This window comes from Artemia sp. Qi Xiang Cuo, chromosome 8 (assembly GCF_049724085.1).
Source record: "Artemia sp. Qi Xiang Cuo chromosome 8, ASM4972408v1, whole genome shotgun sequence".
NCBI lineage: Eukaryota > Metazoa > Arthropoda > Branchiopoda > Anostraca > Artemiidae > Artemia > Artemia sp. Qi Xiang Cuo.
In genome coordinates this window covers 11,051,805-11,064,949 of record NC_142801.1, presented here as the reverse complement: position 1 = coordinate 11,064,949, position 13,145 = coordinate 11,051,805, and the positions used below count along the sequence as shown (strand labels likewise).

At 35.5% G+C, this 13,145-nt stretch overlaps 1 protein-coding gene across 2 annotated transcripts in view; it reads left to right on the top strand.

The window, feature by feature from the left end:
* Window positions 1–13,145, top strand: part of LOC148949155 (uncharacterized) — a 160,020-nt gene that overhangs the window by 21,261 nt on the left and 125,614 nt on the right. The window contains exons 2-3 of one of the 2 annotated variants that reach the window (XM_089093209.1): window positions 4,838–4,999; window positions 9,838–10,206. In XM_089093209.1, coding sequence (XP_088949335.1) covers window positions 4,838–4,999; window positions 9,838–10,206 — 531 coding nt within the window. The remainder of the gene's footprint in view (window positions 1–4,837; window positions 5,000–9,837; window positions 10,207–13,145) is intronic. The other variant, XM_089093210.1, reaches the window with a different exon arrangement.

The following is a 13,145-nucleotide window of genomic DNA, read 5'->3' as shown; positions in this document are numbered from 1 at the left end:
GTTTTGAAGTAGTGGAAGATGGTTTAGACCACGAGTTCATCAAGTGTAATGAAAATAAGGGAATTTTCAGTTTGTTTTTGATTTAAGTGAAAAGTGCAAAATTAAAGTTCAAAGTGATGAAGAAAAGAAGAAGCTGGTGAAATTTGACATAAATTCTGATTTGGAAGTGAAAAAGAAAAATTATCTGTGTTATATTATTGGAAATATGTGTCATTATGTGTGGAGTAGAAGGAAAAGAAAGTGGTGTGTTTAGAGGGTTTTAGGAGTTTAATTGAGAAGAAAATGGAATTATTGAAGATAAGAAATGAGTGGAGAGTATTTTTTTTATTTTGAATTATGAATTTTTTTTTGTAAATATGGTGGGTGGAAAAAGAGAGTGAGAAAGTAAGTAGAGGAGAGAGTTTGAGTTTTTTATTGGTAAGAGATAGTTTTTTTTGCGTGAGTGAGTGAGAAAACAGCGTTGCCAGTAAGGTAGTTCAAAGAAAATTATTGATAATTGTTTTTTTTTCTTTTTTAATTAGCAGCCAAAAAAAGAAAAAATAGGAAAAAAGGAAATAAATGAAGTTTAAAAATGGGGTTTGGTGGTCATTTCAGCTTATTTGTTTTTCGTAAATATTAGTGTGTTTATTTTTGTGTGTTGTAAAAATAAGCTGAAATGATAATGTAAAAGAGGTTTTTTTTTGGGTTTTTTGTTGGTTTTTTTATTTATTTTTTATTGGGATATTTTTTATATATATTTTTTTTTTTTAAGTAGCGGCTTCTTGAAGAATTGGAATTTGCGAAAATTTTGTCTGTTGTTGTAAGTGGCCACCGCAAGCGGGGACTTCCTGTGGAGGGAGGACGTCCTCTCTGCGGGAGAGAATTTTATTTTATTGTTAATATGGATTAAAAATTATTTTAGTAGAAGTACAATAATGCGAAGACCACTCTTTGGCCGCTAATTTTAGTAAAATGTAGAGTGTAGGTGGCATTTAGATTTTTGTAATGTTTAAAAGTAGTTTTTTTTAATGTTAGTGCCACTGAGAGGAGAGGAGGTGGGATTAAAAAAAAATAAAAAAAATAGCCAGTTTAAAGAATCATGTTCCATTTTTAGTGTACTTGGTAGTTTAAGGATTTTCCGGGCAAAGAAAAAAAAATTGTTTGCTTAGGCTTGGATTTTTCGATAGTTATGAATATGAATTTCACTGTTTTCCATTGGGAAGTATCCCTAACAAGGCCGTATCCAGGGGGGGGGGGGTTACTCGGTTTGAACCCCCCCCCGAAATTTTTGACCGATTCGAAAATTAGTAAAACCTAGGTAAAAATCAGTAAAATTAGTTGAAAACTGAGCAAAAATTAGTAACCCCCCCCCCCGAAAGAAAATACTGGATCCGCCCTTGATCCCTAACACCCATGTAATTACTAATGTGAAAACATTCACGTGATGCTATACAGTAGGTAACGGTTTTTCCTGAGTAGGTTTGCCACCTGTAGCACGAAAGTGTCGCGGCGCAAAATTTTTTTTTACCGTAGCACCTAAAATCGCCGTGTAGCACGCAAATTTAGGCAATTGTAGTACATAAGGAACTGACCGCGGCGGCAGCCCTGCTCCCGAGTACTTTTGCAATCAGAGTTAATTGGTTTTCGGATGCTCACAAGAGAGTATAATCTTTTATGCCTGAAGCATTTAGGTAAGCGAGTATATCAAACAGTTCGTGGTAACGAACTGTAAAGTAAGGAGCGACCCGGCTCAATGGTAACCAAAACTCTAGAAAACGGGGTTTTGATACCAATAGATACATCAACAGAATCAGATTTTAATGCTGATTTCAAATATATAAGTTTCATCAAGTTTAGTATTACCTATCAAAAGTTACGTGCCTGAGAAAATTTGGCTTATTTTTGAAAAAAGGGGGAAAGAAACCCTAAAATTTATAGAACCCTAATGAAAATCACACCATCATATTCAGCGTATCAGAGAACCCTACTGTATAGGTTTAAAGCTCCTATCTAAAAAAATGTGGAATTTTCCATTTTTTGCCACAATAAAGATCACGGTTGGGTGATTTTATGTTTTTTTTTTTTTTTTTTTTTTTTTTTCCAGGGGTGATCGTATCGACCCAGTGGGCCTAGAATATCGTGGGGGGGCTCATTGGAAAGGAAATTCAAAGTTCTAGTGCCCTTTTTAAGTGACCAAAAAAAATGGAGGGCAACTAGGCCCCCTCCCACGCTCATTTTTTTCCCAAAGTCACCCGATCAAAATTTTGAGACAGCCATTTTGTTCAGCATGGTCGAAAATATGATAAAAATGTCTTTTAGGATGACTTGATTCCCCAAAGTCCCCAGGGGGAGGGCTAAAAGTTATGAACTTTACTCAATGTTAACATATAGTATTGGTTATTGGGAAGTATACAGACTTTTTCAGAGGAGATTTTTTCCGGTAGGTGGGGGAAGGAGAGGGTCGGGGGCTATATGGAAGGATCTTTACATACAGGAAGTTTTCAGGGGGGACGGGACATTGCTATGAAGGGGGTGCCGGATTTCGCAGCATTATTAAAGAAAAAGATCAGGAATTAAATAAAAAAAAACAAGTTTTTCAACTGATTAACTGATTGTGATTAAGAGGTCATTTTTAAAGAACTGGAAAAAAAATTCGAACTATAGTTTAAAGAGCAGGGTACTGACTAGGGGGCGAACCCCCTAATATACGTGTTAAATATTTATGAATATAGAAGGTCGTTACGTAAGTTAATTCTAAGTTACGTATATTTATTACTAATAAAAACGTTCGTAAATAAAATTAAACAAGTTTCGAGAAAGCCATTTAACCAAATATAATATGCAAATGTTGTTTTAATTATTCATGTACGGTGAGCCAAAATCAAAACCTGCATTAATTCAAAAACGTTCAAAAATTAAATAAAAAAAAACAAGTTTTTTTAACTGAAAGTAAGGAACGACGTTAAAACTTAAAACGAACAGAAATTATTCCGTATATGAAAGGGGCTGTCCCCTCCTCAACGCCTCGCTCTTTAAGCTAAAGTTTGACTTTCTCACAGCTTTTTTTTTGTTAAACAACAAAAAAACTTTAGCGTAAAGAGCGAGACGTTGAGCAGGGGACAGCACCCTTTCATATGCGGAATAATTTTGGTACGTGTTAATTTTTAACGCCGTTTCTTACTTTCAGTTAAAAAAAACTTGTTTTTTTTTATTTAATATCAATACAGAGTTAACAAACAGTCAGTAGGTCTCATTAAAAGGTGACAAATCTTATTTATAGCTCGGTAAATATACTCTGATTTATCCCAACGCCGAGGGATTGAGTGGAAAGTTTCATTTATATAATTTTTGAATATTTGTATTTTTTTTAGGGGGAGGCATTTTTTTTTCTCTGGCCCTGACAAAAGAGCATAGACTACGTTTTTTTTATGCCTGTCATCCAGCAGGTTCCTTGGCTGGTAAGAGTTATTCATGTGTATGTAATTTCAAATGCTCCGGACCATTCTTAAGGTTGCGTTAAGGGTCAATATTTATATTATTATTTTTAAGTCCATACATAGTTTATTTTGGACGGTCGATATATTTGAACAAAGGGCATGTCTAATGATAGTCGGTAAATAAGGTGATAAGTGGGTATTTAACCTAGGTTCATGTGTCAACCTTTTTCTACCATTTGAATGTAAGCTAAGTGTGTCCTTTTAAAAGTATTATTTACTGGATAAATAGTAAACTTGTAATGGTCTCCATAGACAGTTCACACTAATAAGATTGATAAAGGAAATAGGAAATACAAATTCAAAATTTGGCAAAAATACGAGCATACACGTAGGTGCAAATTTTTTGGGAGAAGGGGGGTGGGGGCAGAGAATCAATCGGAGGTGAATTCTTTCAATGACCTATATGGGGGGGCCAGGGCGACATGTGTCTTCTAGATTTTGTGTTACCTCCTAGATATGAAAGATACCTTTTTTCGTATTTTCATTGAAAAAAAGAAGTTTGCCCCTCTCTGGATTTCGAAAATACACTCACTATCTCCCCCTAAATGTTCTTGAATTAACGCCACTCCTTTCTTTATGTTATAGTTGCATTTGGAAGCACAGGTGGCTCTAAAGTTTTGAGGTGTTAAGTAAGCTAGCCAGAATCAATACGTTTGTCAATAAAAACCAGGTCATTCAAGGCTTCTTTGACTTCTACAAGTTCTTTTTCGGAAATGAAACAAAAAAAAAAGTTTTTTCTACTGAAAGTAAGGAGCAACAGTAACATTCAAAATGAACGGAAATTATTCCCTGCGTGGGGAGGGGGGTCGCCCTTCTCCTCTAAACCTCGCTGTTCTCGCTAAAGTTAAATGGCTATCTCAATATTTTGATCGGATGAGTTTGGGGAAAAAAGGAGTTTGGGGAAGATGGCTGGTCGCCCTCTAATCTTTTTGGTCAGGTATAAAGGGCACTAGAAATTTTAATTTCTGTTCGAATGAACCCTCTCTCGATCTTCTAAGACCATTGGTTCGATACCATCAGCCCTATGAAAAAAAAAAACCACAACAACAAAACACGCATCCGTGATGTTTCTTCTGGCAAAAAATACAAAATTACACAATTTTGCTGATGGGAGCTTGAAACAACGACAGTAGGGTTTTATGATATGCTGAATCTGATGGTGCAATTTTCATTAAAATTCTTTTAATTTTTGAGGGTGTTTTTCTTTCTTTCGAAAATCTGGCGATTTTTCTTAGGGTTACATTTTCAAAATCTAGTCCCCCTTCATTCGGCGCCCCTGAAGCTGCCCTTACTCCTGCATGATTCTCTTCTTTTTATTTGCTAATCATAACAATTGAGATGTGTTACATCTTCTTTTCCAGATATTAATGAGTGCTTAGAGGAAACCAGTGGATGTATTTATGAATGTGTGAATACCCTTGGGAGTTACAAATGCCTTTGTCCCGATGGGTCTACTGTTCACCCAAGGAAAAAAGAAGGATGTACAGTTCAAGAAGGAATGTTGACATCCAAACCACCAAAGGGTAACTTGTCTTTCTTGGGTCTTCTATATTTTCTTTGTTTTATGGAACAGCCTTGCTCAACTGGATTTTGTCTATAGAAAAAGAGAGAGGTGGAGACTGGAGTATGTGTCTTTCTTTTTACTGGCTTAAGATTTCCTTCAAAAGAACCAATCAGTGTCGCCGTTCTTTTTATTGGTTCAAACTTTGACTTTGCAATGGCAGATAAGTACAATAATAAATGAGAAAAGGCAGGGTTATCGGCTTCCATTCATAACATACGCTTAAGGAGTAATGTGATTGGTTTGTGAAAATACGTCACAACAGTAAACCAATGGAATTAAAGCGTACTTTAAAAAAAAAAAATATTGAACAGCAATCTCTCTTTGCCTTTACCCTCACCTTGTTTGTCGGATGCCAATTTGTCTAATTGGTTGGTTGCCAAAATTATGGACTTCTGTATACATATTTGTATCATTGGAGGCCTCTTGCCTTCTCCTGTGGGTGCTCTTAACTGTTAATCTTTTTCTCCTACTTTAATCATTAACATTATGAAGGCCGTGGCGGGAGACCTTTAAATGCCATTTGCAGCTTGTATATTTATCTATCTAAACAAAACTAAATATTTCTTATTGCTTTCATTATAATCCTATTTTTAGCAATATTATGACTGAACTACGGAATATATTTATTCAGATACCCACAAGGTTTTAAATTACTTTCCATATATGGACAGGAAAAGCAATTTATTCTTGAAGTACGAACTATCGGCATTCTTTGCAGAAGTAACCCTTTAAAATGCCACTTCCAACCCTTTTAGAGTCAAAACAATCCCTTTCCGATTGGGGGTCTGTCGGCACAATAGATACCACAATCACCTCTCTACTACCGTTTATGCAAGGTACACTCGTGTGTATGCACTTAAGTCATCTGTTCTAGGTGTTGTAAGGTTGAAAGACTTCAACCGGAAGCTAAGCTCCCTATTTCGTCTGGTGTAACCTTCTTGGATTAAGGTCTTATAGTTGATTTAGATACAAAGGAATTTCAGTCATGAAAACCAGAAAGTGGCAAAAACAAAACAAAAATGCCTGTCAGGCAACGATTTGGCTTCTTTTACTATTGCGAAGGAAATAGTAAAACAATCTTAATAGTCAAAATAATTGTGCTATCTTTGTGCTATCTAAATAATCTCTTTATTGTGCTCTGAAATATATGAATTGAAATAGTCCTTTTTTTTCTTTTCCTATGACAAAATAAGGAACACGGTCGGTGGCACCACTTGAAATAAAATACAATCATAAACCCTGGATTCATTTCGTACCACACTGTTTCCAACTCAGTTTCCTCAACTCACCGACTTGTATTTTTGTCACATTTCGACTACTTTCGAATGTTCAGTTAATTCCGAATTTTATCAGTATATGCATATTCTGTTCTATTCTGTTCTTATAACGTAGAATTGAATGACATTCTCGAAATGCATCTTAATTGATATACAGTCACTCAACGAATATCTAAAATTGTCTTAAAATAATTTAGGTACTTGTATGATATACCCCCTACCGCTCAAGAAATGACGTTAGGTTAATTCTAACAAAATATACCTAAGTATGATAAGAATATAGTACTTTAGAAATAAAATGGGGCTATATATTTGCAAATTAGAGGGGTGGGTGGGTAAAGTACAGTGGGTCTGCACAAGGCTGTACCCGGGATTTTTTTCCGGAGGGGGTTTTACTAACAAAAATTCGGGGGGGGGGGGGGCTTACACAAAAAAAGCTAAAAAAACGCATACAAAATTTGCTTATATCCATTTTTGTTACGTTTTCACGAGTCAGACAAACATTTCGGGGGGTTCAAACCCCTCTACCCCCCCTCTGGGTACGGCCTTGGGTCTACATACAAAATGTGCTAGATACAATTGTTCTGATATTAGGAAGTAGAAAATGTTTTCTGACTTCCCACTGTCCAAATAATTTACCCCCCCCCCCCCAATGTGCAAATATATAGCCCAATTTATATATTTCCCATCTATTCTGTTCTATTTTGCTCTGTTCTATTCTATTATTTTTCTTTTCTCACGCTAAGTTGAAAGAAACTAGCAAAAGAACCCGGTTAACCATACTACAACCATATTCTTCATCGTAAAAAAACACGTATCATACCATCCTCAATTTTCTGAAGCGCCCACGTATCAGAACCAAGTTTAACAACAGGCACTGACGTGGCTAATAGTATCCTGATACTAGTTCTAAGACTAAACTTTTTTTCATCTTCCGAAAACACCCTGCGTCTTTGCTATTTTAGTTTTTGTCTCTTCACCCAAGGGTGTCAATGTAGGACAGGAACATTTTTCCTCAAATTGTTTTTTGTGCCCCCCCCTCCCTTAGATTCTTAAGAATACCTTTTTTGGTATTTGGATTGAAAAATACTTCTTTGGAATTTCATTGAAATAAATTGATTGAAATAAAATTTTACCCTCCCCCTGTTTTGAAAAACACATTTTGCACTCGTCTCTACATTTTCATGAATTGACGTCACTGTCTTCACCGCACTCCCCTTCCTTACGAACATGCCCACGTGAGTAAGTTAAACTCTCGGTGACCTGAAATTATCTTTTCATCCATACTTATTTCCCATTCCAGCAAATTAGTCTTCTTAACATTAATTGGTACTCTTGCATTATGTGGGCCTTTCGGGTTAATCGCTATAGAGTAGGCAATGATAAAACCCGTTTTTGACGTGTTAACCGCTATTGAGTAGGCAATCATAGCGTGATTTTTATTGCGTATATGATATTAAACTGTGTTTTTTTGGGGTTTAGGGGGGGAATGTACTTAGGTTAGGCTAGGTTAGGTTACGTATTTAATATATGCTATGCTTTACACCCCCCCCCCCACCCCCTCTAATGTGCAAATATATAGCTCAAATTTGTTTCTAAACTATTATATATTCATCCTATTTTATTTTATTTCATTAGCATTAACCAAACTTGACTTTTTAGAAAGGCCCGCATAATGCAAGAGTATCCATTAATTTTTAAACCATATCACATCACTGCCATGCCACGGCCTCTCAATACTTAATGCTTTTCACAAAGACTTACGCAAGACTTTTGCGTATTCCTCTCGAAATCAAATTATCGGTTTATCTATTCATTTGATATCATTTCCTCCCGAGGTCTCGAATCGGTTTCTCGAAATCGGTTTATCTATTCATTTGATATCATTTCCTCCCAAAGTTTTAGTGGTGTTCCTTAGGACAAAATCCATCAAAATAATCCAATACATGGGAATAGTGCACAACCCTGCTCAACTCCAAACTCCACACCAATCCTATTACTTACTTAATTTTCTACCCTAACCAGAATATACCAGGTTTATTTCTTTTGCATTTATAGCTCTGGTTATTTAACATACTTACCCATTTCACTGGTTTTACAAAATGATCACCAAAAACCTGAACCTGAAATGATCACCAAAAACCTGAACCTGAAATGATCACCAAAAACATGAACCTGAAATGATCACCAAAAACCTGAAATGATCACCAAAAACCTGAAATGATCACCAAAAACCTGAGCCTGAAATGATCACCAAAAACCTGAAATGATCACCAAAAACATGAACCTGAAATGATCACCAAAAACCTGAAATGATCACCAAAAACCTGAAATGATCACCAAAAACCTGAACCTGAAATGATCACCAAAAACCTGTTGTCACTCATTTGCAGGAGCCCCAATTCACGAAAATTTAGAGAAAAAAGAAAGAATACGGCATTGGAATTTACAGTCCCTAACGGCGGTGCTAATCTCCGTTTCATGGCCCTTCAGCCAGGAAGGGCCATCCACACCCTTCCTGTTTAACTTCTCAGGTTTCTCCATGTATCCATTTAGAGCTGGGTCGACTCTGGCTAAGCTTACAGAGTCACGGCACTCCTTTCCAAACCAAATAACCAGTGACACCAAGACTCGAAGCCCTGGAGGCCAAGGATTTTAAGTCTAGCGGGCTAACGGCTTCACTAAGACGACTATTTCAACGGAATTTAGAGAGTGGCAGGAATTTTCTAATTTTTTTTCACGAAGATTCAGAATAGTTTTGTTTTCGATTTTTCAATAAGAAATACAAAAAAAAATATTTTCAAAATTTTAGGGGGTAAAAGAATATAGAGAGGACAACTCCCCCCCCTCAATTAGTGCCCCCTGTTCATCTGTTTTGATTCAATTTATGTGGTTCGATATTGTTAAATAATTTTTTTTTAATTCCGGAAATAAAACAGGGTACTTTCCCATTATGTGGACACCTCGGCTATAGACAGTCGAATGAATGCTGCAGCTGCAGTGATGGACTCGTAAAGCGGGTAATTGTTATCTAAGAGCGAGGAACAGGGTTTCTCATTGAATTTACAATATTTAAACTGTTGTTTTTTGGGGATTAGGGGGAGAAAAAGGTACCTAGGTTAGGTTATGTTACGTATTTAATATATGCAATGCCTTGCCCCCCACCCCCACCCCTCTAATGTGAAAATATATAGCCCAAATTTGCTTATAAACTATTATATATTCATCCTATTTTGTTTTATTTCATTAGAATTAACCAAACTTGACTTTTTATAGGTGTCCACATTATAGGAAAGTACCTAAACCTGTTATTAAGATATGTGGGATAAGGGGGAGGGGTATTTTATTTTAGAAAATTGTTCTCTGCTTAAATGGTCCCTTTTTAAGTGCGGATTATATATGTCCATTTGTAACAATGGCAATTGTCCGAGGAATGTTGAAATGACAGAACCTCAGATATGTTGACAGGTCTTATAATTTTCACCAACAAAATGGATGTTATTACCTTTTATCTTTTCAGATGTCCATAAGCGTCGGGGGCGTACACAACCCTCATTTATTACCCAGAACCAGATGAATATCCGAAGAACTAAACACTATTTTCCGAAACATCAACATTTGTCTCAAGTTTCGGTTGAGCAAACCGCTCGTGGAGCGGCACCAAGGCTCAAAATTACAAGGAAGCAAACCTTCGAAGAGAAGTATGAGGATGTTGTTGATATTAGCATACCCCTGTCGCCGCATTTAAGTTTAGATTCCACCATGAGGTTGACTAACTTTGTACAGTCCGCTCTGGACGAGGAAGATAAGAAGGACCGAGGATGCACCCATGCCTCTTGCCTATGCCATGTAGGATATAGGTTGGCCACGGATGGTAAAACATGCATAGGTATTGTACTTGATTTTGATTTAATTAATACTAATTTAATTAATTTACTGATAAAAGAATCAGCTCCAGTTAGTCCCTGAAGATAATTGACCAACTCCATCTAACGTTACTAAGAACCAACCATAAATTCAATTATAAAGCTTAAAATATAGTATTATTTGTATTTATTTTTTATCTCCGTTTTTTAACTTTCGTTTATAACGGGCAGAAGATGAGACACAAGCTTGCCAGAAAGGCAGAGTAGGTGTAGAAATATGTCTAGCACCCCTAGCCCTAACTTTTATAATGAGTAAAAAATATGTATTTAAAAATAAATTAGCTGCTTTCTTACAGAAGTTTTCAGTTTGCATAAAAGTCAATTTAGACTTTCAATTGAAATCCAAATCTCAATAAGTTAAATATAAGCATTATTAAAAAAAATCCTAATTCTGCTGGGTGACACCGCACCCTCAGTGGTACTACTCATTTTTTAATTAGACCGATGATAATTGAAGTAAGCTTTCCTTTTTTATAGTCATAGCTATCGAACAAACCAAATAATTCATTCCTAAATTAAAACATCGTTTGCTCCTTGGACCTATCTGATGTCTGTCCGTGCCTAAAATCGTGCTTTCCTAAGATTTTTGTTTTAAATATTTTAAAATTACGAACTTTTACGGCAGCACCACATCTTTGCGGATGTTGTCATGCTGAAATGTAAAAATTAATAAGGAAATTAAATTAGTTAAATTTGATGCTTTTTATCCGCAAAAATTCCAACATCAACAAGCTCTTAATTCCCAAAAACAACTGCGCCTTCAAAGGAAAGCTTCACCTTCTCAAACTGTTTAGTAGTATATGTTTTAGCTTATATTTGGCTGAGCCGACTACCGAAAACCATATTCTGGGGGGGGGAGTTAGGGATTTTAACCCCCCCCCCCCTCTACCGAAATGCTTGTCCGACTTATAAAATGTAACAAAAACGAATATAAAAAATAATGCGTTTTTGAGGTTTTTTTTGTTTACCACCCCCCCCCCCAAAAAAAAAAAATCTTTGTAAAACCTCTCCTGAAAAAAAATCCTGGATACGGCGCTGCTTCTACCACTTTTCTTATTTTTTAATTTTGGCGTCCGCTATTACCAAAAACTGCATAACTATATGAAGGTGGTTTTCATCAAAAATTGGTTTTCTGATTTTCTTTAATTTTTTTTTTCAAGATATATGGTTGTGCGGGTTTCTCCTTAACTAGTTCAGACAGTCAACTTTTATTTTCATTGTCCTTAGTTCTTCAAATAAAACGATTCTTAGTTCTTAAAGAGTTATCCTCCAAGTACTAGGCACTGTGGAATCCTCTTTTTCTTACCCTTATTACCACAGTATATTCTGTAGTATATTCAGCAGGATTTTCTGTTACGCTGAATCTGATGGTTTGATTTTTATTAAGATTCTATAACCTAAGGGTTTTTTTTTCCTTTTTTCGAAAATAAGACACATTTTTTTAGGCTTTTGATCATTTTTTCAATTTTTTCGTAACTTTTATATTTGAAAATAGATGAAACTTTTATATTTGAAATCAGCATAAGAATCCGATTCTTCTGATGTATCTACTGGTATCAAAATTCCGGTTTTTAGAGGTTCGGTTACTATCGAGCCGGGTCGCTCCTTACTGTTCGTTATATATATGATATATATATATATATATATATATATATATATATATATATATATATATATATATATATATATATATATATATATATATATATATATATATATATATATATATATATATATATATATATATATATATATATATATATATATATATATATATATATATATATATGTATATATTGCTAGTAATTCACATTGCTAAGTATATGTTGCCAATAAGTCAAGCTGGTTATTAGTTTTATTAATAATAATTGGTAATCAGCATTACTAATTTGATAGTAGTGGTGGAAGTAGTCGTGATAATAGCCGAGGTAAGAGTTGGTAGGAGTAGCAGTGGTGAGAACAGTTGTGTTGTGATAGGGAGTAGTTACCATAGGGTCTGTCATGGTAGGATTTGTCGTAAATAGTATTATGGATGAAAAAGTATTATGGATGAAGAGGTAAGGTAGGGGTAGTCGTATAAAAACCCAATTCCACAAACTGCAATGAAAATTAAAAATTTATTGTCAGACATGTAGGTTACATAATGTGTTATATTTTTGGACACCCATCTTATAATTTTAGCCCAACATTTGTATTATTTGTTTTATATGATCTGTGTTATTATTTGAGCACCTGAGCACACGACTTAAGAACGACTGGTCTAAAATCTAGAAGACTGGCAAACAAAAAACATGGTCTAGTCGTCCAAATCTCGCAGTGTTTGGCTGATCACGTAGGATCACTGCATAAATGTTATATAGTATGGAAATTTTGGTTCAGAAATGGGACACATCACAGCGGGCGACTTGGGAAATTCCCCAAAGCGTCATAACAACAGCTTCAACAGGTATCCTATATTCCCATCGCAATGCGCTAAAAATCTGTCATTGCGCACGCGCGAAGGCGGAGTCATGACGAGAGGTGTGTGATTGGTGTGTCCTAAAAATCTTTAAAAGAGAGTATAGGAATTTTCCATACTGTATTATATTTATGCTTTGCGTAGGATTAAAGCAGGATTTACTGAAAAAAGTGGCCAGTGAAAAAAAAAACAACCAATAATATATAGAAGTCACTTCGTTCTTTAATAAATGCCCCTCCCCCAACGGAAGGGGGACACGTTGATCAGTTCAAAATCTTAGCTAGGAAGGAGCTGTAAAAGCAGTTTTAGCGTTGCACCAGTGTTTACTTAGGTACTTACCAAGCAGTCATCCAGAACTTTCCCAATCAAGCATTTGGATGACTGCGGTAAAGTAGAAAGGAAATTTTTGAGGAATTTAAAAATAAATAAATATGTAGCTGCGTA